The sequence below is a fragment of the Talpa europaea genome, assembly GCF_964194135.1.
Source record: "Talpa europaea genome assembly, chromosome: X".
NCBI lineage: Eukaryota > Metazoa > Chordata > Mammalia > Eulipotyphla > Talpidae > Talpa > Talpa europaea.
In genome coordinates, this window is record NC_140081.1 from 73,978,466 (window position 1) to 74,005,700 (window position 27,235).

The 27,235-nt window shown below is 37.2% G+C and overlaps 2 protein-coding genes across 4 annotated transcripts in view; both read left to right on the forward strand.

Annotated features, from left to right (window-relative positions):
* The window catches only part of WDR44 (WD repeat domain 44), a gene marked incomplete at both ends in the record, with an annotated part of 68,173 nt that overhangs the window by 31,222 nt on the left and 9,716 nt on the right, over nt 1–27,235 (forward strand). For all 3 annotated transcript variants that reach the window (XM_084258398.1, XM_084258399.1, XM_084258400.1), the window contains 10 exons: nt 1,442–2,078; nt 2,549–2,679; nt 3,811–3,906; nt 6,028–6,164; nt 6,972–7,055; nt 11,032–11,138; nt 12,708–12,859; nt 15,838–15,976; nt 17,252–17,316; nt 22,974–23,087. In XM_084258398.1, the coding sequence (XP_084114524.1) occupies nt 1,442–2,078; nt 2,549–2,679; nt 3,811–3,906; nt 6,028–6,164; nt 6,972–7,055; nt 11,032–11,138; nt 12,708–12,859; nt 15,838–15,976; nt 17,252–17,316; nt 22,974–23,087 (1,662 nt within the window). The remainder of the gene's footprint in view (nt 1–1,441; nt 2,079–2,548; nt 2,680–3,810; nt 3,907–6,027; nt 6,165–6,971; nt 7,056–11,031; nt 11,139–12,707; nt 12,860–15,837; nt 15,977–17,251; nt 17,317–22,973; nt 23,088–27,235) is intronic.
* LOC311187319 (large ribosomal subunit protein eL29-like) lies at nt 10,238–10,845 on the forward strand (the record flags this gene model as incomplete). Its single annotated transcript, XM_084258658.1, has 1 exon — nt 10,238–10,845. The coding sequence occupies one exon, from the start codon at nt 10,238–10,240 to the stop codon at nt 10,733–10,735; it is 498 nt and encodes a 165-aa protein (XP_084114784.1). The 3' UTR covers nt 10,736–10,845.

The following is a 27,235-nucleotide window of genomic DNA, read 5'->3' on the forward strand; positions in this document are numbered from 1 at the left end:
CAGTTCTGCATAGTTTTCTTTACCTAATTGTAGTATAGATAAAATTTCATATTCTACCTTTCCTTCTTATCATTTTTAGATGTTCATCATATTTCTGCAGGATTTCAATACTTAGTTTTCATTTACTATATCAATTTCCATCAAGCAAATATAAATTATAATGTATCTATTTTTGTTGAAAATTTGAAATATTTCTATTTTCTTTACTAGAGCTTTTCCTGCCCTTTTAGAGAATTTTTTTCTTAGTCTAAATTACAAATGAGTAGGTACCTATAGCTAGTAGCAAAAAAAGGGGCTTTTGAGGAGAGTATAGAAGCTGAAAATATAGTGAGAAAATACTATGGGACAGCAGAGTGAGGCTTACTAGGTAACACTTTTTAAGTCCTAGCTTTTTCAAGCTGAATTAAGTATCTCACATTAATGATAAAAGCTGATACAGGTCCAAGGAATATACCCTGACCGACACAGTCCCTGCTCCCAAGTAGCTTACATCTTAGTAGAAGAAAATGGATAATCACAAAATGGAATGTAGTGAGTGTTCAAATAAAACAATTATAAGAACACCAAGGAAGATTTTACTTCCTGCTTGGTGACACGAATGGGGAAGACCTTGTGGAGGAAGTAGACACTGAGCTGGTTCTTGATGAATGGATAAGATTTGGGCAGACAGATGAGAGGAGGAAAGGCATAACCAACAACATGGAAATGAAGAATGTGTGCAGTTTTTGAAGATGAGTCTAGAGGCTCAAGGCCAGATCATGGGAGTGCCTTATGTCATACTAAAACATCTGGTTTTGATTTTATAATCACTGGGAAAGCAGTGAGTTTTTTTGAAGCAGGGAGGTGATATGAAGCAAACAGTTGTTTTAACATGGTCATCTATATGCAGGTCTCACTGTAGATATTTCCCAATTTGTTACCTCCTAAAATCTAGGGTAGGAAAGAAATAGGGCTAGACTCTATAAGTAGGTGCTATGGGGGCATATCAAGAGATCGAACACACGGGCCTTTTTTTCCAGGAACCAATTATCTGGTGTGGAGAAAATATTTATACAGAGCTAACCCATATTATACTTTGTGTTTATATTATGGTTTATTGTGAACAGTAAGAATGATGGGAATTCAGAATAGGGAGGGATTGTTTTCAGCTAAGAGATAGGGAAGACTTAGGATTTTCATTTTATCCCCTCTTGTGGAATGGGCCTTTCAATTATGCATGGTGATGCTCTTGGAACACTTGATCTTTCTCTATATCTCATTTCCCTCATTTGTACAATGATGATAGTGAGAGTACTATCTCCTGTGATTATTGTGAAGATTAAAATATGTAAAGTGTTAAGAACATTGCCTGGCACATAGTAAGTACTATATAGATGATTAGCTGTTATGTTTTTGTAAATAGCTTCATTTTTAAAAAAGCTGCTTTTTAACCTTTCATCAGATTATCGAAAGTATTATTGAGGAGAGTCAGAAAGTACGAGAGCTTGAAGATGACACTTTGGATTCCAAAGGAAAAGAACTCTCTGATCAGAGTACTGCCAGTCCTGTTGTGGCTGAAACAGAACTTAGCAATATACCTGGACTATTAGCCATAGATCAAGTACTGCAGGAAGATCCCCAAGAGGCAGAGAGTCAGAATTCAGGTGAAGAAACTGAATTAGAATCAAAAACGTGTTTTCCTTCTGATGATACCTGTGAAAATCCAGTAGGTGAAACCACTAAATTAACTGAAACAAGTTCAGCTGAGCAGCTTGATGTGCCTGAACCTGAAACAGAAGTATTGAACAAGGAAGCAGGGGAAGTTAAACAAGACGATGTTTTAGAACCTGTATCATCAAACTCCTTATCTGCTGAAGATTTTGCTGCTGTGGAAGAAGTGGCTCCTGCTAAACCCCCAAGACAACTTACTCCAGAACCTGATATAGTAGCTAGTACAAAGAAGCCTGTTCCTGCACGCCCACCCCCTCCAACTAATTTCCCACCTCCGAGACCCCCACCTCCATCTCGACCTGCTCCACCACCAAGAAAAAAGAAAAGTGAATTGGAGTTTGAAGCCCTTAAAACACCTGATCTGGATGGCAAGTATTAATTGAGAAGTAACTATTTCTGTGGGGAGATAGTAAGAGTTGAAATTGCTTAACTTTCTAATTTTTGTGCTATGTAACACTGTGCATGACCAGCTTACATGAATTATTTTAATGATAAATGTATTTTTTTGTATCAATGATAAGTTGCATTACTTTAATTGAACATTTCAACAGACTTCAAACTTTTAAATATGTTATCATTGGAGAGCTAGCATGGCTTGGTGAAAAGAACTTGGGATTTGGAGACTTAAGGTCTTAATTCAAGTGCTGGATCTCTTAATGTATACCATGTATAACCTTGAGGAATTTAAATAACTTCTCTGGTTTCACTATATGTAAAATGAGTCATAAAACCACTTTCCTCATAAAGTTGTTATAAGAATCAAGCAAGTAAAGGTTAAAGCATTTTTATAATCTGTGTATAAGGTCCTATATAAATATAGTTTTTTTTATAATTGCAGTTCCCAAAGAGACTATTCCATCTGATACTTTCCTAACTACTAACATGGCTTCAGAGAGTACAGTCAAGGAGTCTCAACCTTCTCTTGATTTAGCAAGTGCTACCAGTGGAGATAAAATAGTTACTGCCCAGGTTTGTGATTTTGTATTATATTTGATATAGGATTCATCAGCTTTCTACAACTGATTTATTGATTGTTGAACCTTCTTTCTTCAAACCAAATATTTCCTTTGTCCCCAAAATCTCTTTATATATCCCTTGGCCAACTCTGCTACTATCTGGTTGAGTGACTCTAGCAAGCTATTTAACATCTGATTCTCAGATGCCCCATTCATAAAATCTTTGAAGGTTTCTTGTAAGGATAAAATGAGCTAAAGTATGCCAAATACCTGGCATGTAGTAGGCATTCACAAAATGACAGATGCTACTATTTGTAATATTATTGATAGTAATAAGTACAGACTACAGTCTTCATATACCTGACCTATAGTAGTCAATATTGGGTACTTTTATTTTTTTTATAAATTTTTTTCCTAACCATGAGAAAGCTGCTTATACTAGGCTATATATCCATGTGTGAAGCAAAATAAAGGACTTGATAACATGAAATTTTACTGCAGTCAAATTTGGGGACTCAAGGATTACTTACATAGTAGCTATAGTTGTAGCAATTTAGCAGAGTGAGAAATAAGATGCTGTAGTCTCATCATAGCCTTAGAGCAGAGGCCACCAATGAGTGGCCTATTTTTATAGGTTCCCCTAGCTGAAAATGGTATTTATATTTTTAAAGTGTTGTTTAAAAAAGAAAAAAAAATGAGAATATACAACAGAGACTATATATGAAGCAAAAAGCCTGAACTATTTACGTCTTCCTTTTCACAGAAAAAAGCTTGCTGAACCCAGCCTTTGAGATATCCACCTACAGCTCTGATTGATAACTGTATTAGTGCTTGCATTCCACTGCTTTTGGGCCAGTTTCAAATAGAACATTTATTTGCTTTCAAGACTACTAAGACATGTTATATGTCAATTTTACCTCAATTAAAAAAAAACTACAAAGGCATTAATTCATGGGCAGCAATAGTTTTGGTGCCTAATGCTTTTCAGTATGCTGGGAATAATAAAGGACTTAAATGGAGTGTTCCATTTACATTTCACTAGGCTCCATTATCTGAATCATAGAATTCTTTAGAATGGTGTGTGGTAATGAATAATTGAGTATTTATAGAAATTAACTTTCTCTTTATGAAATTATAATTTCAGGAAAATGGAAAAACACCTGATGGACAGACAATAGCAGGTGAAGTGATGGGCCCTCAGAGACCCAGATCCAACTCTGGGAGAGAGCTTACTGATGAGGTATAATTAGATGTTTGTTGTTTTTAACATAATCTTTAAAATCATAGTGGAAGAGAAGAGTTCTGGAGATGTATGGTTGCATAGCCACTTAATGCCACTGAACTGTACAATTAAAAATGGTAATTTTATGTTTATTTTACCATGATTAAAAAAAATTAAGTTTATTGCAACAAGGCAAAAAAAAATCATAATGAATAAGAATAAAATGAAAATTGAAGATTGCCTTAGTTGTTTTTTTTTTTTTTAATATGTTGGAGTTTGCAATTCTGACTTTAACTTGCCCTTTCACACAATTAAATGGTAGAATAAATGTGTTGAAAGCAAGGCCTTTATTTCATAGGAAGTGGGCTTTAAAAGAACTTGATATTATAGATAGATGTTTATATACATGTTACATGATGTAAGGTATATGTAGACTCAGTGCTTCTTACCACTAAAATTTAGTATACAATTGTTGGCCAATTTATTCAGAATTGAGACTTGCTGCAAAAATCTTAATTTTTGTTTCTTTTAAACAAATATTTTAAAAATTATTTTACTTAGGAAAAGTTTGACAGGTCCTCAAAATACTAAACATTGTTACCGTGACCCAGCACTCTACTTCTATATGTACACTGAAGAGAAACAAAAACATGTCTACAGACAAAAAATTATGTAAGTGTTCATAATAGCCCAACTGTGGAAATCAACACAAACATTCACTACTGATGAATGGATAGGTAAAATTGGTATGTCCAACAATTAGGAATGAAGGTCTCATACTTGCTACAACATAAACCTATTTTTTTTTACATTGCAAAGATTTTTAATCATGTTGGAAATGCTGAAGAAAAATATCAGGTGGTAATGACAGAATTTATTTATTTGAAATAAAAATTATTAGAATTTTTTTGTTGAAATATGCTCATTTGGAATGTAAAGTAGACTGTTGTTGGGAATCATAATGTACTCTGTACAGATGCAGAATTCTAATGTTGTATGCCTGAAACCCATACAATGCCACACTGGTGTTACTGCAACCAAATTTTTTTTTTTTAAAGATTTATTTATTTATTTATATAAGCACTGGGCACAGTCAGAATCGTGGGAGGGTGAGAGAATTCACCAGAGCCAGAGTGGGAGCAGAGCAGGCAGAAGGACCAAAGTACACTGCTGAGGGGAGCAGTGGGCACCAGGAGAGGTCTGCGCGCCATATGGGACCCTCCTCCAGTGGCCAAGGAGCAGCCGGGGATCGAACCAGCGCTACAGAGGCGGCGGGCAGCTTCGCAACCCAGTGCTCAACTGCTGCGCCACCGGGGAGGCCCATGCAACCAAATTTTTAATATGGCCATTTCTATGGCTTCATGGTATTCCTCATGGTATGGTCTCATTCCATATGATTGACCTAATTTATCTCCCATCCATGGAGATTGAGGTTGTCTGCCAGTTTTCACCACTTAAATAATATTGTGATGATTATCCATGCATAAGATTTGTATCTCTTTTCCAACATTTTGTCATGGATTTTTTTATACATAAAAGTAAAGAGAATAAAACAATGAATCCTCATGTGCCTGTCATCCAACTTTAATAACTGTTAGCATTTTGCCTTTCTTGGAATCTTAAAAAAGTGCTACATTAAAGGAGATAATGATAGTGGGAGAATTACGGGGACTACACCTGAGGGGAGAAATCAAATATGTCCAAAAGTTAACAATGATGTAAGAAAATAAATATTAAATATGAAGATACTCTCAAAAGACCACATATTATATGATTTAATTTACATGAAATGTCCAGAATAGGCCAATTCAGTGAGACAAAAAGTAAATTAGTGGCTGCCAAGGTCTGGGAGGAGAGGGGAATGAGGTATGACAAATAACTGCGAACAGTGGAAATGATCTAAACTTAAATAATGGTGATGGTTGCACAACTCTGTAAAAGTACTCAAAACCATTGAATTATATGCTTTAAATGACTGCCTCTTCTAATATTTGAATTGTGTCTCTAAAAATGTTAAAAATTATGCACAGTATTGAATATATTTAAAAAGCCCTTAGCTTAAATTTTTTTAGGGTTTTGTAGACTCAAGAAGATAATTAAATTACAGATCATGTCAGTGTTATTTTTTTGTAACCTCAGGAAATTTTAGCCAGTGTAATGATTAAGAACCTGGATACTGGAGAAGAAATACCTCTGAGTCTTGCAGAAGAGAAACTACCAACAGGTATCAATCCTCTCACTCTACACATCATGAGAAGGACTAAGGAATATGTAAGGTATGGTCTAATGTTATAATATATAATTTGTAGTATTTCGGAGTGGTGAAGAGTTCCCCGTTTAAGAACTATGTCAGCCCCTACTTTAGTTTCTTATAGTCTTTTTAAAATCTGAAAATTAATGTATTCTTAAATTTTGTTGTTTCTTAAAACTATACAATTATTCAGGAAAAAAATAGTATATATCTTAAGTACTGTAGTATTTGGTTTCTACTCTTAAAATGATCAGATTATACTAGAAACAGTATGAAAACATTGTGGCTGAAAAAATTGTATAGCATGAACACCTAGACTGCTGAAACTGCTTTAAGGATCACAAATTTTATAAATAACTATCATGTAGTGTCAGAAAATGGCTTTTTAGAAGTAATTGTCTTTGCTATGAGTTGTATGTATCTCCAAGGAGTAATTTCTATGAAAGCAAAGGTTTTTTTTAATTCATTATAATATGTGATGTGCTTGATGAGCAGAAAGATATTTACAAGTTAATTTTTATTTATGTATTATTTTACTTAGTCATTTACAAGTTGATTTTTCATTTCTATGCAGCCACATTTTGCCAGGCAAAAAGCCTTATTTGTAGTAGTTTTTTCAACTTAACATTTTGTATATTTCACCTTACTTAAACATTTTATTCTTCAGTCTGTCAAGTCTTTAGTTCTCAGGGTCATCATTTTAATTAAAAGTATGTTTATATAGTTCCTTTTCTTATTCTGATTAGCTAACTATGTATTAAGATAAATAGAGATTTTTGAGACTTGTAAGGGGAATGTCTTCTTTTAGAGTGACTTCTTCCCCTTCTTGTAGTACTGATGCTGCACAGTCAGATGATGAAGAGAAGTTACAATCTCAGGCAACAGATACTGATGGTGGAAGGTTAAAACAGAAAACGTGAGTTACACTTCATCCTTTTTCTTCATTTCATACTTTTATTTTTTTTTAAAAAAGTATACTTGAGAACTGCTATACCATTTTAAATCTATCCTCTACCCAGTTTATATGTCCATCCATTACTGCTGCTCCCTGACCTGACCCACAGATTTTGAGTCCCTTAAGGTTATGCAGTAGATGATCAATAAATTTTACATCTTGCCTGTATTATTCTTCTGATAGTAGGTATCAGAAGTGTTAATAGAGAAACATCATTGTTCTTGAGGTTGCATTTTCCCTTTCTCTTCATCCCTGCAAGTCCTACTTGTCTTTCTAAACCCCAACTAAATGACTATTCCAGCTCATAGTAAGTTTCTTTGTTATCTCAATTTGAGTGACAGCTATAATCTTTATAACTTACCTTTGCCCTTTATATATATTATCTTAACCTGTTTTCTGATTTTAAAAACAAGATACATGTTAAACAACTAAACCATATGTTGCAAAAGGATCATAGTCATTCTTTTTTCCCAAGTCTGATCTATTCCTACGTGAACAGTGTGGCAAAGAGAGCTTTGAGAGTTTTTAGAATATCTGTACCAAAACGCAGGTATATGATTAACACTTCAGATGTCAGAATCAGAAAAATGACAAGAGGATTCATATATAACCATTCCAAATGACAGTGCCTTCAACTTTTTCTCATGTTGCGGCACACATCGAACCTGGTAATATTGGCACTGAATGATGGGATAAGCTGATGAGTGAGCTGATGGCCAGAAGAGACTTGACTAGGGTCATGGCTTCCCTGGTCCTTGTCCTGTTGCCTTTAAAGCTAAGAAGGGTACCAAGATTACAGTCACTTGCAACCCATTTTAAAAGCTTCGAGTGTATTAAAGATAGCAACTGACCCTGTTTATTAAGGAAAGAAACTTATGAAATATTCAGTGGCATTGAAGAAGACATAAAATATATATTTTAGAAGAAGTCTTATCCAAAATTAAAAGCAATGTTTTCTTGCTTTTAATGTAGTAGTAAACCTATAACTTAAGTTATTGATATCAGAGACCTTACTGTTATTTTTAAAATGGGTTTCCTGATAATCAAAAGTAACACGGGTCATCCCTGTTAGCCTAGGGATTAAGTCTCAGCACTATCACCACCACATACTGAGTTATATCCCTGGCCAGGGTGCTAACCACATATGGTGCAGCAGACCTCTCCTGTCTCACCTGCTGCTCCCCTCAGCAGTGTATTTCAGTAGATTCGCCTGCTCTGCTCCCCACTCTGTCTCTAGTGAATCCTTTCACCCCTTTGCACCTCTGGCCTATACCCCAATTCTTCTACCCATAAATAAGTGAATAAATCTTTTAAAAAAATAATATGAAGGGGCCTCCCCAGTGGCGCAGCCGGTTGAGCACAGCTCTGTGAAGCTGTCTGCAGCCTCTGCAGTGCAGGTTCAATTCCTGGCCGGCCAGGGAGATGCCCACATGGCACGGCAGACCTCTCCTGTCTCGCCCACTGCTCCCCTCAGCAGTGTCTTCTGCCTGTTTTGCTCCCTGCTCTGTCTCTGGTGAATTCTCTCACCCTCCCACACCTCTGGCCTGTACCCCAGTTCTTGTATAAATAAATAAATCTTTAAAAATATATATAGAAATGTGTAAAATAGAAAATTAAAGTCTCTCGTAATCTCACCCCCAGAAACAATCAGTGTTAATAATTATGTGTATTCTCCACAACATTTTTTTCTCACAAGAATAGGATTATACTATCTTTATAGTTTGTCAGCTTATCTTTTTAAAAACTGTCTAGGGTGTACAGACATGTTTTCATGTCAGTATCAATTGTATATATATTGTAGTCTTGTTATCAGTCAGACATGGAAGTTAGGTACTGGGGATACAATAATTAAGAAGACAGTCATAGTCTCTGCCCTCATAGAACTTCAAGTTAAATTGGAAGAAAAAGATACTATACATGTAATTACACAGATAAACCTAATTATCTTTGTAATATGGGGTGCTGTGAAAATATGTAATAGAAAAACCTCGTCTAAAGAGTAGAGGAGGGGGGCCTCCCCTGTGGCGCAGCGGTTGAGCGCTGGGTTGCGAAGCTGCCCGCAACCTCTGCGGCGCCGGTTCGATCCCCGGCTGCTCCCCGTCCACCAGAGGGGGGTCCCACATGGCGTGCAGACCTCTCCTGCCGCCCGCTGCTCCCCTCAGCAGTGTACTTCGGTCCTTCTGCCTGCTCTGCTCCCTGCTCTGGCTCTGGTGAATTCTCTCACCCTCCCACGCTTCTGACTGTACCCAGTGCTTGTATGTATGTATGTATCAATCAGTCAATAAATAAATAAATCTATCTTTAAAAAATAAATAAATAAAGAGTAGAGGAGGGTCTTTGAGAGAGAACTGTTTCATCTGAGTCCTAAAAGAAGAGTAGAGATTAGCGACAGGCAACAAACACTTGTTCAAAGACCTGGATGTGACTAAGAACTTAGAATATTTATAGTACTGAGGTTTGCCTCATTTATTTTACTATTTTCCACTGTATGGATATACTATCAATTTTCCATTCCTCTGTTGATGAAATTTCAGTTTATTTTTTATTTTATTTTTTTAAGGATTTATTTATTTATGCATACAAGAGCTGGGGTATAGGCCAGAGTTGCAGGGGGTGAGAGGATTCACCAGAGACAGAGTGGGGAACAGAACAGGCAGACTGACTGAAATACACTGCTAAGGGGAGCAGTGGGCCTCTCAGGAGAGATCTGCCTCACCATGTGTGTTGCTCCCTGGCCTGCTGGGGATCGGACTTGTGCTGCAGAGGCTGCGGATTGCTTCATAGTGCGTGCTTAACCCTTTGCACCACCAGGGAGGCCCCAGTTTATTTTTATTTTAAACAATGCTTAGCATATGTATAGCTTAACAACTTTTTCAGATGCTGTCCTTAATATCACAAATTCCCATAAATAAAAATATATCAATTTGTAAATTTTTTTGGTTTAAAATAACATGTACTGTGCTTTAGTTTTATATAATCTTAATATATGAAATTTGAGACTTAGATCATTTGAAAAGCAACAAATAAATCCTAGTTATGGAGGCTTGAGATGAATACTTGCATTATATTGTGTTTAAGAATACCTACTAGGCTTTTCTCTTCCGGCTCAAGGCGCCTGGGGAGCCGCGGGCCTCGGTGCAGACATGGCCAAGTCCAGGAACCACACCACACACAACCAATCCCGAAAATGGCACAGAAATGGCATCAAGAAACCCCGATCCCAAAGATACGAATCTCTTAAGGGGGTAGATCCCAAGTTCCTAAGGAACATGTGCTTTGCCAAGAAGCATAACAAGAAGGGCCTGAAGAAGATGCAGGCCAACAATGCCAAGGCCATGAGTGCACGAGCTGAGGCTATCAAGGCCCTTGTAAAGACCAAGACGGTCAGGGCTAACATCCCAAAGGGCAGCAGCCGCAAGCTCAGCCGACTTGCCTACATCGCTCACCCCAAGCTTGGGAAACATGCACGTGCCCGCATCGCCAAGGGTCTCAGGCTTTCGCGGCCAAAGGGCAAGGCTCAAACCCAGGCCAAGGATGCGGCTGCAGCACAGGTCCCCAAAGGAACACAGGCTGCCAAAGGTACCCAGGCCGCCAAAGGTACCCAGGCTGCCAAAGGTGCCCAGGCCCCCGCAAAGCCTTAAGAATAGAGAACACTGTCTGCCCGTGTGAGGACAGAAGGACTGGTGTCACCCCTAGGCTGCTGTCTACAGGGCACTGGTGTCTTCCTGTGCTATTTGTACAAATAAATCTGAAGCAGAAAAAAAAAAAAAAAAGAATACCTACTAGGAAAGCTCAACATAATTGTATTATTTGCAAATACTCCAATACCATCCACAATTAACAAATTTGTGAATTATGGAACTTTTACAGCTAGTTGAATTAATAAGAAATGTTTTGGGTGGGTTTATTTATTTTTTTTTTTTGTATTTTTGGTAAGGACACAACTAAAGAAGTTCCTCGGAAAATCAGTAAAGAGAGCAAAGCACCTTGCTGAGGAATATGGTGAACGTGCTGTAAATAAAGTTAAAAGTGTTAGAGACGAAGGTAAGTGAAACGGAACATTTCAACTTAATATTTAATAGATTTGCTATCTTCTAAAATTAACCTTTACCAACTTTGTAAGAACCATTCTATTTTACTGAAAGTAATAAAACTTTATAGCAAATGTCTTATTATTTCAATAAATCATAAATTACTCTTGCTATCACTTAATTTTATGGGTGTGAAGAAAAATGAATTTATGTATCTTGAGCATAAATTTGTACATATTTTGTTACTGTGATAACCTAGAATAGTTGAGTGTTCAATGATCAGTTGCAGATTAGTTTCATGACTATTAAGTGCTTATCAATATTTTCAAAATTGGGTAGATTTTCTAAATTTGCACACTTTTTTGGGCTGTTTTCCCACACCTGTTTTTTTTTGTTTATTTTTTACAATAAATTTATTCATTTTCTTATATCCTTGTTCACTTTTGTACAGTAATTGGTTTCTCCCCTCAGCTGTAGTCCCCATAGTCCTCCCACCACCATATCACCTGTAAACCACCACCATGTTCCCTTGTAATTCACACACATCTTATCCTCATCTGCCTTTGTAATTATATAGTACTTATTCTGTGGCAGACATTGTTCAAGCATTTTCACCTGTATTTTCTTTTATATAATTTATTTATTTATATATATATATTTTTACATCATTCTTCCTTTTTGTACAATGTTTGCTTTCTCCTCTCAGGTGTAGTCCCCCTAGAATTCCCATCACCAATTCACCCGTGCACCATCGCCATAGTCCCTTGTGCTCTTCCCTCCCCTGTTCTGATCTCTCCCCCTCTCCCTCCCATGCAAAATGTCTCTGATTTATAGTTGCCTGCCAACTTTTTTTGTTATTATTTTTCCCCTGATCCCTTCTTTGGTTCTCCTATATTCATCCTATAAGTGAAACCATCCTGTATTTTTCTTTTTCCTTCTGACTTATTTCACTGAGCATAATCCCTTCTAGCTCCATCCATGTTGCTGCGAGTGGCATGAGTTTGTCTTTTGATTGCTGAATAGTATTCGATTGTGTGTATATATACCACATCTTCTTGATCCACTCATTATTTTTGGGCATTTGGGTTGTTTCCATATCTTACTATTATAAATAGTGCTGCAATAAACATAGGGGTGCAGGTATCCTTTTGAATTAATGTTTTTGTGTCCTTTGGGTAGATTCCTAGGAGTGGAATTGCTGGGTTATATGATAGCTCCATTTTTGTAGTTTGAGGAACCTTCACACAGCTTTCCATAGTGGTTGGACCAGTTTGCATTCCCACATTTTCACCTGTATTAACTCATTTAATCCTCATAAAACCCCTATGTGGTATGTACCATTATTATTCCCGTTTTATAAAATAGAAAGTTGGGGCACAGAAAGGTCAAGTACCTTCCCTACAGTCACATAAATAATAAATGACAGAGATGGAATTTAACCCATGTTCTTAATCGATGTGCTATTTAATAATAGATTTGCTTTCCTATTTAATAAATTTTCTTGATAAGCAGTAGATATGAAAATATAATAGTAGATATATCTACATTAGCTAGTGATGATTTCTGTCACTTTTTTATTCAGTGTTTCATACTGATCAAGATGATCCTTCATCAAGTGATGATGAAGGAATGCCATACACAAGACCAGTTAAATTCAAAGCAGCACATGGTTTCAAAGGACCTTATGATTTTGATCAGATCAAAGTGGTGCAAGATCTTAGTGGTGAACATATGGTAAGCAACTTTTTTAATTTTTAGGATTGATACTGTTTTCATTGAGAATGCTTTGGCTTCTATAAAGCTGGTCTCTTCTTACAGATGTAATTTTTTCCCCTTATATAGTGTTTGTTTTTGTACGGTATTTGATTTCTCCCCTCAGGTGTAGTCCCCATAATTCTTCCACTACCACTGCACTTGTGAACCATCACCATAGTCCCTTGTGCTCTTCCCTTCCCTCTTTTGATCTCTCCCCACTCCCATGCCATATGCCTCAGATCTGTGGTCTGCCTGCAAGTTTTGTCTTTTTCCTGACCCTTTGTTGGATTTCCCTATATTCCACCTATAAGTGAAACCATCTGATATTTTTGTTTTTCCTTCTTATTTGTTTTGCTTAGCATAGTCATTTCCATCGCCATCCATTTTGCTGCAAATGTCATGAGTTTATCTTTTTGATTACTGAGTAGTATTCAATTGTGTGTATATACCACATCTTCTTGATCCATTCATATGTTTTGGGGCATTGTTTCCATATCTCAGCTATTGTAAATAGTGCTGCAATAAACATAGGAGTGCAGGTTTCCTTTTGAATTAGTGTTTTTGTGTCCTTTGGGTAGATTCCTAGGAGTGGAATCATTGGGTCATATGGTTGGTCCATTTTCAGTGCTTTGAGGGTCCTCCACGTAGCTTTCTGTGTGGCTGGACCAGTTTGCATTTCCACCACCTCTGTAAGAAGGTTCCTTTTTCTGCACATCCTTGCCAGCATTTGTTGTTGGCCAGTTTTTTTTAAATGTGGGCCAGTCTCACTGGTGTGAGGCGGTATCTCAGTGTGGTTTTGATTAGCATTTTCCTAATTATAAGTGATGTTGAACATTTTTTCATATGCCTGCTGGCCCTATGCATTTCTTTTTGGCTTTTCTGCCTATTTTTTAACTTGGTGGTTTGCTTTGTTTTTGTTGAGTTGTGTAAACTCTTTGTAGATCTGTGATATCAGTCCCTTATCAGTTATATGGTATGCAAATATTTTCTCCCATTCAGTAGGTATCTTGTCATTTTGGTTTATGTCTCTTTTGCTGTACAGTAGCTTTTAGTTTCATGTACCCCAGCTGTTTACCTTTTCCTTCTTTGCTTTTGAGAATGATTCCTAAAAGAGGTTTCTGAGATTTATGTCATGGAGTGTTTTGCCTATGTTTTCGTCTATATATTTTATGGTTTCAGGTTTTACATTCAGGTCTTTCATCCCTTTTCAGTTGGTTTTTGTGTATGGTGTGAGATAGTAATCTAGCTTCATTCTTCTTTTGTATGTGGCAGTCCAGTTTTCCCATCACAATTTATTGAAGAGACTGTGCTTGTTCCAGTGCACATTCTTTGCTACTTTATCATAGATTAGTTGACTAGGTATGTGTGACTTTATTTCTGGGTTTTCAATTTGATTCCATTGATCTGCATGTCTGTTTTTGTTCCAGTACCATGCTGTTTTTATTACTACATTATTACAATATGGATGTAATTTTGATAGCCTGACTTGGTTGAATTAATATTAATATGATTTAATGAACATGTAATGTACCGAACTTTAAAGCAGTTAAGTTATATGGTAAACTGTGAAGATATTTAAAATATTCCCCCATATATTTTAAATAATTTACAGAAATATTTCAAGATCTCAATATATTTTGTAAAGTGACAACTAAACCAAGGTTTTAGTTTTTAGAGGTACAAAGTCTCTCAGTGTTAAAATGTCCCAGAGTAGATATAAAGTGAACAAATTATATTGTAGTTACTCCCTAAAAAAACATGGGGAAGGCCTCCCCGGTGGCGCAGCAGTTGAGAGCTGGGTTGCGAGGCTGCCCGCAGCCCCTGCAGCGCTGGTTCAATCCCGGGCTGCTGGGTGAGGGTCCCACGTGGCGTGCAGACCTCTCCTGCCACCCGCTGCCTACTCTGCTCTCCCCTCTGGCTGTGGTGAGTTCTCTCGCCCTCCCGCGCTTCTGACTGTACCCAGTGCTTGTATAAATAAATAAATAAATCTTTAAAAAAAAAAAAAACATGGGGAAGACAATAATAAATTCAGAACTGAATAAATGATGCTGTGGCTCCTTGATCAGGGACTCTACTTAGATTTTAAGCTAAAAGTTAGCTTTATTAGAAGGAAGCAACCATAAACATCAGATGGCAGGCCAGATTGGAATTTAAATTTCGGTGCTTTAAATCTACCCATAAAATGTTTGGTTTGATTATAGTAACTTCCGTAAAGAAGCTGGGGAATTTCCTTGTGCTGTCTGGATTCTATTTCATGACTACCTACTTGAAGTAAAACATTATAATAGGCCTCAAATTATAATTGTCTTAATACACTTTAAATCTTGTGGAAGTAAATGTGATTCCAGCAAGTGAATTGTTGCCTCTAACTTGGATAATCTTTTCATCTGCATACATGTGTGTTATAAAAGTGTTTAGAATAATATTCTTTAAGACCCACACCTCAGCCCTGCTGCATACGCATACGTCCCCACTGTTTTCAGTATCTTGCTAGGAATTCTGTCCATAAACTATGAAACCTTATTTCTTAGCAGAAAATCTGTATGAGACCACAGGTCTCCAACACCACTTCTGAATGCTCACTGCTGTGAGAGTCACTGGTCAGAAGTTGTCAGTGCTGTGCTGAGAGCTCTGCCCCTTTCCCCCTTGTGTTCAGCTAGGAAACTGGGATCTCAGGCTAGCATTTGTGCCTTTATAATGCAGATTTCTAGCCATCTCAGGACTCTGAGTTCCATTAATGCGGGTATAAGGCTTAGGGTCTTAAGTTACTAGATCCTCATCTTGTCTTTTTTCCTAAAAGTTCCTCATTGTGGTATTTTAACACCATTGGGCTGTTGGTCCTAAGTGCTGTTAGTAATGTGTCTCATCTTAGAAAAGCATATTCTTTTTACTTTGACTTAAAAAGTAGCATCTCAACTTTTAAAATAATGATTTTGAACCTTCCTTTGTTTTCATAGGGAGCTGTTTGGACCATGAAATTTTCTCATTGTGGCAGATTACTTGCCTCAGCTGGACAAGACAATGTAGTAAGAATATGGGCTTTAAAGAATGCTTTTGACTATTTCAACAATATGCGAATGAAATACAATACTGAAGGTATTTTTCATTTATTTTGTGGGCCATAAAAATCTAGAAACATGTGGAGCTTTTACATTTTAGATATATGTTGATGCCCTCTTATCTGGCAATCATTTGCAGCATCCAATATCCAGCACTTTCCATAATAGCTGTAGACCTAAAAGTAAGAAGTCAACAGCAAAAGCCTCTAAACCCAGTGATAGAATCTACCACAAGGTTTTTGACTTTATCTCTTCTAAGGTGTTGTGAATAGTTAATTTTATCAACTATTGAGAGTAAAGTTACTTGGTTTCCTCTGACAACCTCTGGTTCCCTTCATTTAAAATGAACTATAGTTAATCTAGAAAAAGAATGGTAATAATATATACATCTAAAAAGTTAAGAACGATTAAGGAAACAGCCATGTAAAGTAAATGTGAATTGTCAGTACATCAAAGGGTTAAATGGAAAAGAAACCCCAGAATATGATGTATGTACACAATAATTACAGCTATGTAAAATATTTCTGTATCATGGTAAGTTATCAGGAAAGTGTGTAGAATTGATGTATTAGGAGCTGGAAGTTTGAGATTCTTTTCTTGTATTTATTTAACTGCCATCCATTTTCTCCACAAACCCTTTCCTGCCCCTCGTCTCCCTGCCCCCAAACAACTGAGGCTGAAAACAAGTTAAGGGATGGGAGAAAGGAGGATAAAGGTGGCCATGGGTGGGAGGATAAGAGTATACAGTGAAGCATCAATTTGAGAAACAGATAAATTTAAGGAGATCCACTATATACTTAGTAGCCCTTGTGAATATTGTTTGCATTGTGTTATATAATACATAATTGGAAATGATAATGAGTTGACAAAATGTTTAAGTGTTTACTGTATGGTGAGTTTTTCTAGTTCTAGCAGTTTGCCATATATTATATTGCCATGCCTGCAGCAGATAGACTATTGTCACTGACCCACTAACCCCAGCCCAGACACTTTCGGCCCCTTTATTGTTCATGTTGTTCCTGCTTGTTATGATCGACAAGAATGTTTGCACTATGGATACATACAGAGGATTTAACAGTATTTTATTAAGTTAGGGACATGATTAAGTTATTTTATAAAGATTTTATTAAAAAGCAAATATTTTAATGCTTAAAAAGTTATGCTTCCTTGTTTTAAAAAAAGATTTTCTCAGAATATTGTATTCTCTGATTATTAGGTATTACTGTGTTATTATTTCTGATTGATGTTTTTTGGTGTGTGTGTGTGTTTATGTGTACATGCATATACCTTTTACAATTTCTCTTGTTTTTAGGACGTGTTTCTCCTTCACCTTCCCAGGAAAGTCTAAATTCATCAAAATCTGATACAGATACAGGGGTATGTTCATTATTTTGTGCTTACTATTGTGAAATGCTATGATTTGACTTGCTTACCATAAAATACCTTACTGTTTATCAGAAATTATAGTTGCATGCAAGTACTTAATTAAAACTAATGTATTTAGAAATTAATTTCTCTTACTAGAATTGGTAAATGAAAAATTGTGACATTTAAAGGTTGTCAGCAGTGAATAATACTACTCAAGCTCCAGACTACTAATGTGAACTTAATTAAAACAAAATCCCCTCCCCTCAATCCATGTTAGATGATTTTTTAATAATAATGGAAATCAAAATGAGTTAATTATGGAAAGAAAAAACGATACTGAAATATTTTAATTTTTCCATCATCTTGGTTTAATAAGTGCGTTTTCATGATTTCAGGTTGCTTAAAATATCTTCATTTTTACTTTGTCTTAGAACTAGAAAGTTTAATGTAACCAAGTTTAAACCTAAAAAGCAGAAGATAAAATATTACTCCAGTTGTCCCTAGTGCTTCTTGTATATTGATATAAGCAAGAATAGTATAAAGAGAACCTAAAATATCCACCTGCTCAACAGTACTTTTCCTGAGATTTCATTGGCTCTATAGAATTGACACTAATTTTTCCCTACTCTTTACATATTCCTCTTGGCTTTTCCATGGTTTCCTTTCTTCCTTGCTTTCTTCCTATATCCCTACTGTCACTCCTTCCACCCCCTTAAATGTTGCTGTTTCCATCCTTATTCTCACGACCCTCCAGGCCTGAATTTGCTTTAGATCCTTAATGCTTATTTCTTTTAATTGTTTTATATATATATATTTAAAGATTTTATTTATTTATGCAAGCACTGGAGTACAGGCCAGAGGCGCAGGAGGGTGAGAGAATTCACCAGAAACAGAGCAGGGAACAGAACAGGCAGAAGGACCAAAGTACACTGCTGAGGGGAGCAGCGGAAGAGGCAGGAGAGGTCAGCCCCGCCATGTGGGAATCTCCCTGGCCGGCTGGGAATCAAACCGGTGCTGCAGAGGCTGTGGACAGCTTCACAGTGCTGCGTTCAACCCACTGCACCACCGGGGAGGACCATTATATATTAAGACAAGAGTGAGGTGCTACTATGCATTCTGCCCTTTTCACAGAGCAGAATGATTCCTGAATCATTGAATGATTCCTTCACCTACATGTTCTTTAATCACATCAATTAATAGATCTAAAACTGATCTCCTTCAGCAAATAAATGCCTGTTACATGTGACAGATACTGTTAGATTCTAGAAAAGCAAATGAGACATACTCTCTGGTTTTAGGAACCCTGCTCACTACTAGTGAAACAGAAAAATCCATAACTACAATACTGGATGGTAATAGTTTGCAGAAGGTACTATACAAGTAGAGAAATTAGCCTAATAAATCAGAGTGTCAGAAAAAATGTCCTGGAGACTTTGATGTTTGAGCTAGGAGTTGACTATATGAGATAAGGCAGGAAGGGTTGTATCAGAATGAACAATAAGTACAAAGGTGTGGAAGGTGAAACAGCATGTGGCTGGAGCAAAGGGTGTTTGTGTCAGGTGTAGTAGGAGAGGCAGGCAGGATTGAGATTTTTTTTTTTTTTTAAATTTATTTATTTATTTATTTATTTATTTATACAAGCACTGGGTACAGTCAGAAGCACGGGAGGGTGAGGGAATTCACCAGAGCCAGAGCAGGGAGCAGAACAGGCAGACTGACGAAGTACACTGCTGAGGGGAGCAGTGGGCAGCAGGAGAGATCTGTGTGCCATGTGGGACCCTTGCCGAATGGCCGGGGATCGAACCGGCGCTGCAGAGGCTGCAGGCAGCTTCGCAACCCAGCGCTCAACTGTTGCGCCACCGGGGAGGCCCAGGATTGAGATTTTTAAATAGCCTTTTGTGTTAAACTGAGACATTTGACCTTTATCCTGCAAATTACTAGGAAAGGGGAGGGACTCTGAAGTATTTCTCATAAGGAACATTAAAAAAAAAGTTCAGATTTTTGTTTTAGAAAGCACTATAGTTCCACTCACACTATAAAGGATAGGTTGTAGAGGGTTTAAGGCAAGAAACAGAGACTACTTATGGGGCTGTTACCCAGGGGGAAAAGTGCTACTTTGATTATGCTAGAATGTGATTGCACTGGGGTTAGAAACCTTAACAGTCAGCTCAATTCAAAAGATGTGAAGGACATGGACTCTAGGACTTGGTGACTAACTAGCCCAGGTGTTATGGTAATGGTCATTCATGGAAATATTTTAATTATCTACACACAAACCTGCTTCTCCACCTTTTTTTTTTAATGGCATTAATACCCATGAGTTGCCTTTTTACTCAGGCAAAAACACTTGTCCTTCTTTCATACATATAACATTAGTTATAAATTCCTATCTACTCTGTGCCCACCCACAAATGCCCTGGAATCTGCCCCCTCATCCCTTATTGTCACTTATATTGCCTAGGCCCATTTCTTCTATAAAGCCTTTACTGATTAATATAGCAGTAAAAATTTTAATCCCATTCCTTTAAGACAAAGGATTTGTTTTTATTAGCTTAATTTACTATAAAGTTTCCAGTTATTAATTACTATTAAAAACAGGGACTTTTTATACCATCTTATTATGCTTATTTCAACAATCATGCTTATAGTTTCTTAAATATGAGACAGAGACATTAGCTTTATTTAAAGAGCAGGTTTATTAGGACACGGGACTAAAGGGTAAAAGACACTTGCATAGACACAAGCAGACAGGAAGAGCTGCCCCAGAAGGGACAGGTTTGCTAAAGAGGCCTGCATGGTTGCAGGCTGGTGGCCTTGACAGATCACGAGCGGGCAGGAAAGCTGCTGCCCTGCGGAGGGAGAGAGTAGGTGAAAAGAAGCACCTGCATAGTCACAGGTGGGCAGTGGGAGTGCTGCCCTGAGCCTATGCAGAGACTGCACTGATATAGTCTTCTGCTGTTTGGGAGGGGCTCAGTTGGTTGCTGATTTTGGGTAACTATGTAAAATTTGAAAGGGACCAGAGATTCTATAATGGGGTCTGTTGGGCTCAATCTCCATATCTTTACCCTTGGGCCTGTGCTCTAGACAGCAGTCTGGTACCTGCTTGGATGTTATGCTTTGTAATCTAGGCATCCATGCCTAAGGATTATAGTCTGTGCCTGGGGATACTAGTTTCCATAATTGTGTTGTCTGCGCCTAAGGAGCTTGGTTTCCATAGCTAGAAAATGGTTTATTATGTTAGGAAAAATGGCTTATTATGTTTGCGTATGGAGGCCTTTACTGAAGAATAGTAAAGACACTTCTCTCCCCACCCCTCCCAAAAAAAAGAAAACCATGGTTAGACCCAGGGGGTTTTATGTCATTTTAACAAAGGGCAATATGTTTGTGGAAAAGGGTTTTAGGCATTTAAGGGCAGGAAATGGTACAGAGGTAAATGTAATGGGAAAAACTAACAGAAAATAATGGATAGTTAGTAAAATTGTGTTAATGCAGACCATTTTGGTGCTACCTCCAGAGATTAGATTCACTGGCCCCTTCCTTGCAAGGGACAGGGGATGGGGGAAGTGGGGCATGGGAGAGGCATTTTCCCAAAGGTAATTTTATCCTGAGCTTTCAGGTAGAAAGGGGAAGAGCAGAGACTTTTTCTTGTGTCTGTTTCTTCTCAGTGGCCTTCAACTCAAAATAATCCTTTTACAAAGGGGAATAATTTGCAGTGACATATTCTGATCCCTTGGTCAAGGTCAACTTGGATGAAGGGAATTAACTGTAAGAAAATGAAAATTGTACATATGCAGCATTTTATTAAAAGTATGTATTGGTTTAGATTTGGTTTAGTCAACAAACTATTAATTGTCTGCTGTGTGTTGAGCACTGAAAACATAAAGATACAGTGGGTAATCCATAGCTAGGAGCTATGCACAGAGAGTGACAGAAAGCTACTCCTTTGACAGTGTACTTGAGATCAGAGGTCAGTTCATAATATCATATCCATATCATCCCCAGTTAAAAAACTGCGATTACTTTTTACTCTCTTCTGTCCCTTGAGTGTCTGTTCATTCACCAAATCCTGTCCGCTTGATTTCAGAAGTATCTTTGGAATCTGGCCATTCCTGTAATTTCTATTGCTGTAATCTAGGCCTTTATCTCTTACCTGGCCTTTTATAGCTGTTCTTCCAGATGCCAGTCTTTTATTCACACTGCCAGCACAATTACTTTCCTATAAAACAAATTTAATCCTGTTACTCCCCTGCTTAAGCACTCCTTTTGGCTCTCTTTCGTTCCTGTAGAATGAAGTCCAAATTCCTTTGCTTGACTCATAGTCTCTCATAGATCAACCTGACTTCAGTTCTCATTTCTCACTCTTCCCTCTCAAAAACCTTGTTTTGAGCCACTCAGTTGTTCATTGTTGTCCCAACAAAAATGTCAAACCCTTTTTTGATTCCATGTTTTTACATATACTACTACTCTTCACCTGACAAATCATTTAAGATTCAAGCCTCTTCACTGAAGCAGTCCCTGTTTCACCTAATGCATAATTACTTATCTCCTTCCTCTCTGTTTCCATGGCACTTTGCCCGTGTTTCTGTTAATAGCACTTACTATATATATACCTCATCAGTTTCTTCAAGAACAGCTAACATTTTATGAACTCTTACTGTGTGCCTTATACTTTGCTAAGCGCATTTTTTTTTTTTTACTTATTTAACCTCACAACAGTGCTGGTATTATTGAGGTACTAATGAAAATCATATTTTATAGATGATGAAAAGAAGGTTTGAGATTTTAAGTAACTCATCAATTTCAGAGTGGGTAGATATAGTAACAGAATTAGAACCCAGGTCTGACCTTTCTCTGTAGTTTATGCTCTTAACCATTATGTTTTGATAGCTAACATCTTAAAATTAGGCACTATGTCTTCTTTTAGTACACCAAAATTTACTGAGTGTCTACTGTGTGTTAGTGTTCTAGAAACTGAGGGTATAGTAATGAAAAAGAAACAGAAATATTTGTTGTAAAGTTTAAATTCTAGTGGAGGGGACAGAGAAATGAAATAAGTAACTTTGTTATATTAGAAGGTAATAAGTTTCAAGGAGAAAAATAAAGCAGATAAAATGGGATGGTGGGAGGTAAATAAAGTGGCAAGCAAAGCTTCACCAAGAGGGTATTTTGAACAAAACTTGATTGAGGAGAGGTTATGATGATACGCTTATGTGGAAAAGATCTGTCCAGGGAGAGGAAATGGCTGTTAGTCTGGAATGTGGTGTGTTCAAGAAACCATTGAGGCCATAAAAATCATGCCATGTGCTGAAGCCTAAACCAGTCAGGACTGGGAGAGGGAATGAGCTCATCCTTATTAGCTTAGACCAATCATGATAACCCCCTGATGCTGGCTCCCACCTCTCCAGGAATAGATACTCAGAAAGTTCAAAGTGGGGGCTCTGTTGGAGAAGGAGAGATTGTGATAGAGAAGTGTCTTCAGGGGTGATCCTGGTTTGTTAGGGCAAAGGGTTGAAGAGCTGCTTTATAGTAGATTCAGCAAAGAGAGGAGTTTGCTTTTGGTGACTCAAGATTTCAATCAAGCATCATACATAATGATGAGAGAACAGATGGGGTAGGGAGAGGATGAAGCTTTTGTTTTGCTAGTTTTAACATTTATCTTTATATAGGTATGCAGCGGAGCTGATGAAGACCCTGATGATAAAAATGCACCATTTCGACAACGGCCATTTTGCAAATATAAAGGACATACTGCTGACCTCCTTGATCTTTCATGGTCTAAAGTAAGAAATTCTTTTTTTAAAAAGATTTATTTATTTATACATACAAAAACCGGGGTACAGGGCAGAGGTGGAGGGGGTGAGAGGATTCACCAGAGACAGAGTAGTGAACAGAACAGGTGGATTGGCTGAAATACACTGCTGAGGGGAGCAGCGGGGCGAGTCACAAGAGGTCTGCTGTACCATGTGGGTCACCTCCCTGGCCAGTGATTGAACTAGTGGTAGCTATGGTAGATGCTTAATCCCTTGCATCACCAGGGAGGCCCATATATTTGAATATTCACATACACTTTGTGGGTGTTATCAACAAATTAATCAAAGTTAAAAAAATGTCAGGTTATGCCAATAAGAAAATGTTTATATTGATTAACCACTTCTATCTGTACCTATCTATATACTTGTACTTCAGTTTATGACTTCAAATACAAAGGTAAAATCTGATTGCTTTGGGGTGAACCTGCTATATTCGTGAAATTGTTGATTTAAGGTTTAACAATTCTAGGAATCAATGGTATGTCTTCATTTTGTGATTTTTTTTTTTTCTCCCTGGGAGTAAGATTGTTTTCAGAAGTAGAGAGGCTGTTTTGCCACTGAACAAGCATCCTAGCAGTTTTGTGAAAGCAGTTTTGAGAATTTTTGCATAATGACTTACACTTCCTTTGTAGTAAAATTTGTCAGTAATCGGAATCTAAAATTTATTAAAAATTCATGAGGAAAGGAGTAGTATTTAAAAACCTTATATTGAGAAAAGTCAGTTGAGTTAACAATCAGGAAAATTAGTGCTGCCATATTTTAACAATGCCAGGAGGACCTTACCACAAAGATATCACTTGTATATATTGGTAAGTCAGGCTTTCTCTGAGCTCCAGCTTTGAATCACTACACTTAAGAATTATGGATTGCTACTCCTGTCATGCTTGTTTAGATGTTCTAGATGCTCTTCATAACCCATTTGTTATAATGTCATTGTTTAACCGCCTGAAACAAGCTGCTTAGGGCTTACCTGGAAGTCTAGTTTTAAACTGGGCCCTTATTGTATCTTTGTACTTCTCCCACACCCACCCAGTTCGAAATTTGAGTTATCAGTACATCAAAAACTAGTGTCCTTAATCTGATGAATAGGAACTTTTCACTTGTTTTACTTTTTTAAAGCAAGGCAATTTTTTTTTTTTTTTATGACATGTAGCAGTAGGAAGAATTTAGATTTGCCCTGACCACTGTGGTTCTCAAGAGTAATACAATGAAGAGAATATATGTACATAAGGAGGATTATTTTAAGGAATTGGCTGACATAATTGTGGGGGCAGGCAAGTTTGAAATCTGGCAGCCTGGCAAGCTGGAAGCTCAGAGAAGTCACACTGGAGCCTTAAGGCAGAATTCTGGTCTTGGAAACCTCAGTTTTATTCTTTTTTTTTTTTTAAACATGCTTATTGAAGTAATGTTGATTTACAACTCTGTATATGTTTTTGGGGTGTAGGTTCACACCTCTCCAAATGTATGTTATCATAGTATACCAACCACCAAAGCACCAGTAACCTTCCACCATGTCCATTGGATCCCCTACGCCTTCTGCTTCCAAGCCCCCAGCATCTCCTCTAGTAGCTTCAATTCTGCAGTGAGATTTCGAGGATTTGATTTGATTTAGCCTGTTTCATTACTTTTTCAGTTTTTATTTTTAAAGTCTGCATATGTCTTTACCAATGTATATTCCTTTCTTTTTCTTTTCCTATATGCAATGTTCTTTATTTGAGGATACCCAGTTAACTTGTCATTCTCTGAGGAAGTGATGTTTTTGGGACCTACTCAGTAATTAGATACCTAAAATATTATCCTCCTGCCATTGCATAGGATAAAAAGACAATGACTGATGGATCCCTGGGGCCACACAGTGATCTCTGCACAGCCAGAAATAGCACACACCGGGGACAGTGGCATGGGGAAAATCTTTATTTCAGAACTATGATATTTATTTCTGTGCTATGGAAAGAAGGCAGAAGGAATGTCTTCTGTCTGGATCACCAGTTGACACTGTTACCAATTGTCACAACCCAGTTTATCCAGTAACTATCCAGAATCCCATGCTAGTCAGCCATGCAATCATATATTCATTCAGCAAATATTTACTGAGTGCCCATACTTTTTCAGTTACCAAGGATATATTGACAAGCAAGACAAACATTAGCCCTGCCTTTAACGATATTAAAACCAGAAGATAGATTAAATGAGGAAAATTGTTATGAAGCTCATAACAGGGAACATTGACTTAGTTGGGGGAGTTGGGACCAGGTACTTTAATTCCTTTCTGCTCCCCCTTACTTCTTCCCCAAGGAAGGAAGGAATTCCCGACTGAATGGTTGTAAGAAGTGGGGGTGGGGGGGAGGGAAGAAATGCGCATGCTCAACACTTTTGGTTTCTGTCTTTGGAGTAGAGTCCCAAGGGATTATGCACCTTGATCTTCTCTTCACCCCAAAATTAGTTCAGCAGGTGATCTCTGGCCCTGCGAGAAAAACCAGAATTGGTGAAGGTTTGATTTAATTAAGCCTTCAACATCAGAACTAAACTACATTCTCTCATCAGCTTTATGAAACTAAAACTGATATGGTATTTTGATAATTAAACCTTCTGTACCAAGTCTAATTTCTCAGTAGATTCTAGACTCAGAATAGAAAATAAAATTTATTTATGTCTCCCTTATACCCATTATCTTGGTCCCTTTGCCAGATATCTGACAGGCAGATGCAAAAAACATGGCATTTAAGAAACAAATTAATCCATTGGTGAAGAGAGAGTGAGGTTTTTGGCTTAAACTAAAGAGACATTGAATTTGGCAGGGCTTTAGTAAGTTGAATCATGTGAAGGCTTTGCCTTTGATGAGTAAGGTTAGTGACATTTGGGGGATTGTAATAACCAGGAAGTGTTCAGGCCTTTTTGGACTAACTATGATCTGATTGGGAAAAACAAATGATCAGTTTATAGAGGAAAAAGAATATATACATTCTATCTAATCTTCACCTTAAAATAGGCAGAGCTTCAATACGCTGGGTTTCTTTTTTTTATTTTGGTGAGCGGAACAATTTTCTTTCACTATATTTATTGAATTTCTTAGTGAAGACTATATAGTGTGCCTTTAAACTCTAATCACTGCTAAGTTCAATAAGGGCTACCAATCACTGGTGTGTGTTTTGTGCCAGATATAGGAAAGAACTGCAAGTTCATATACCCCAATTCTGTTGATTATGTAGATCATAGGTCAGGACTAAATGGGGAACATATTACTGCTAATCTTTAGGATTCATGTGTATCTGTAGGCCCTTAGATCATCATCTTCTCCACTAAGTCATCTCAGGTTAGTGCTCTGATTTGCTGGATACATAAGCCTTGATCTTGGTTTTAGATTACAGAGATTCATACCTTGGTACTGACAAAGATGTGTGTTAGTTCTTATTAATTAATACCACCTTGAAATAAACAGGATTTGTCTTCTTGGATTGATGTAGAGAAACAATTACATGATTTTTTTTTTTGGGGGGTGGGGGCAAACTTGTGATCTGAGAAAGAATGTACCTAGATTATTCGGTCCTTAGAAATCAAACTTGCAGAACAAATCAAGGAAGGACAGATTACTATAAAATGTGCATTTTATAATTATATTTAGAGATCTGACTGGCTTTACAAAACAATTCATGAATCAGGCAGCATCCTATGTAGACTTTGGCCCAATATACATTTCTTGATCTTGTTTGTGATAAGATTATAAGCCCCTCAAGAGTAAAGACTAGATCTCATTTTACTATTGTTTCTTTTTAGTATCTAGCATAATTGATCTTTACAGTAGGTTTTCTATCTGTTGAAGACTTATTTTGTGCCAGGTAACAATAGTAACACTGAGAGGTAAATGATATTTCATTTTGTATATGAAGTGACTGGACATTTGGCCTGTCAAGGCATCACAAAACTCCTCAGATTTGAGTTTTATTTCTTTGATTCCCAAGGTCATGTTTATGTCAAGAAAATTAATTTAGCCTCTTTATATTCAAAGATAAAAGATTCTTTATCACTTTTAGCAAATGACAAAGTATCTTAATTGCTTTTCACAATGTATTCTGCTTAAGCACTCCGTACAACAAACAGTGTAGTGGTTGGGGCTTGCA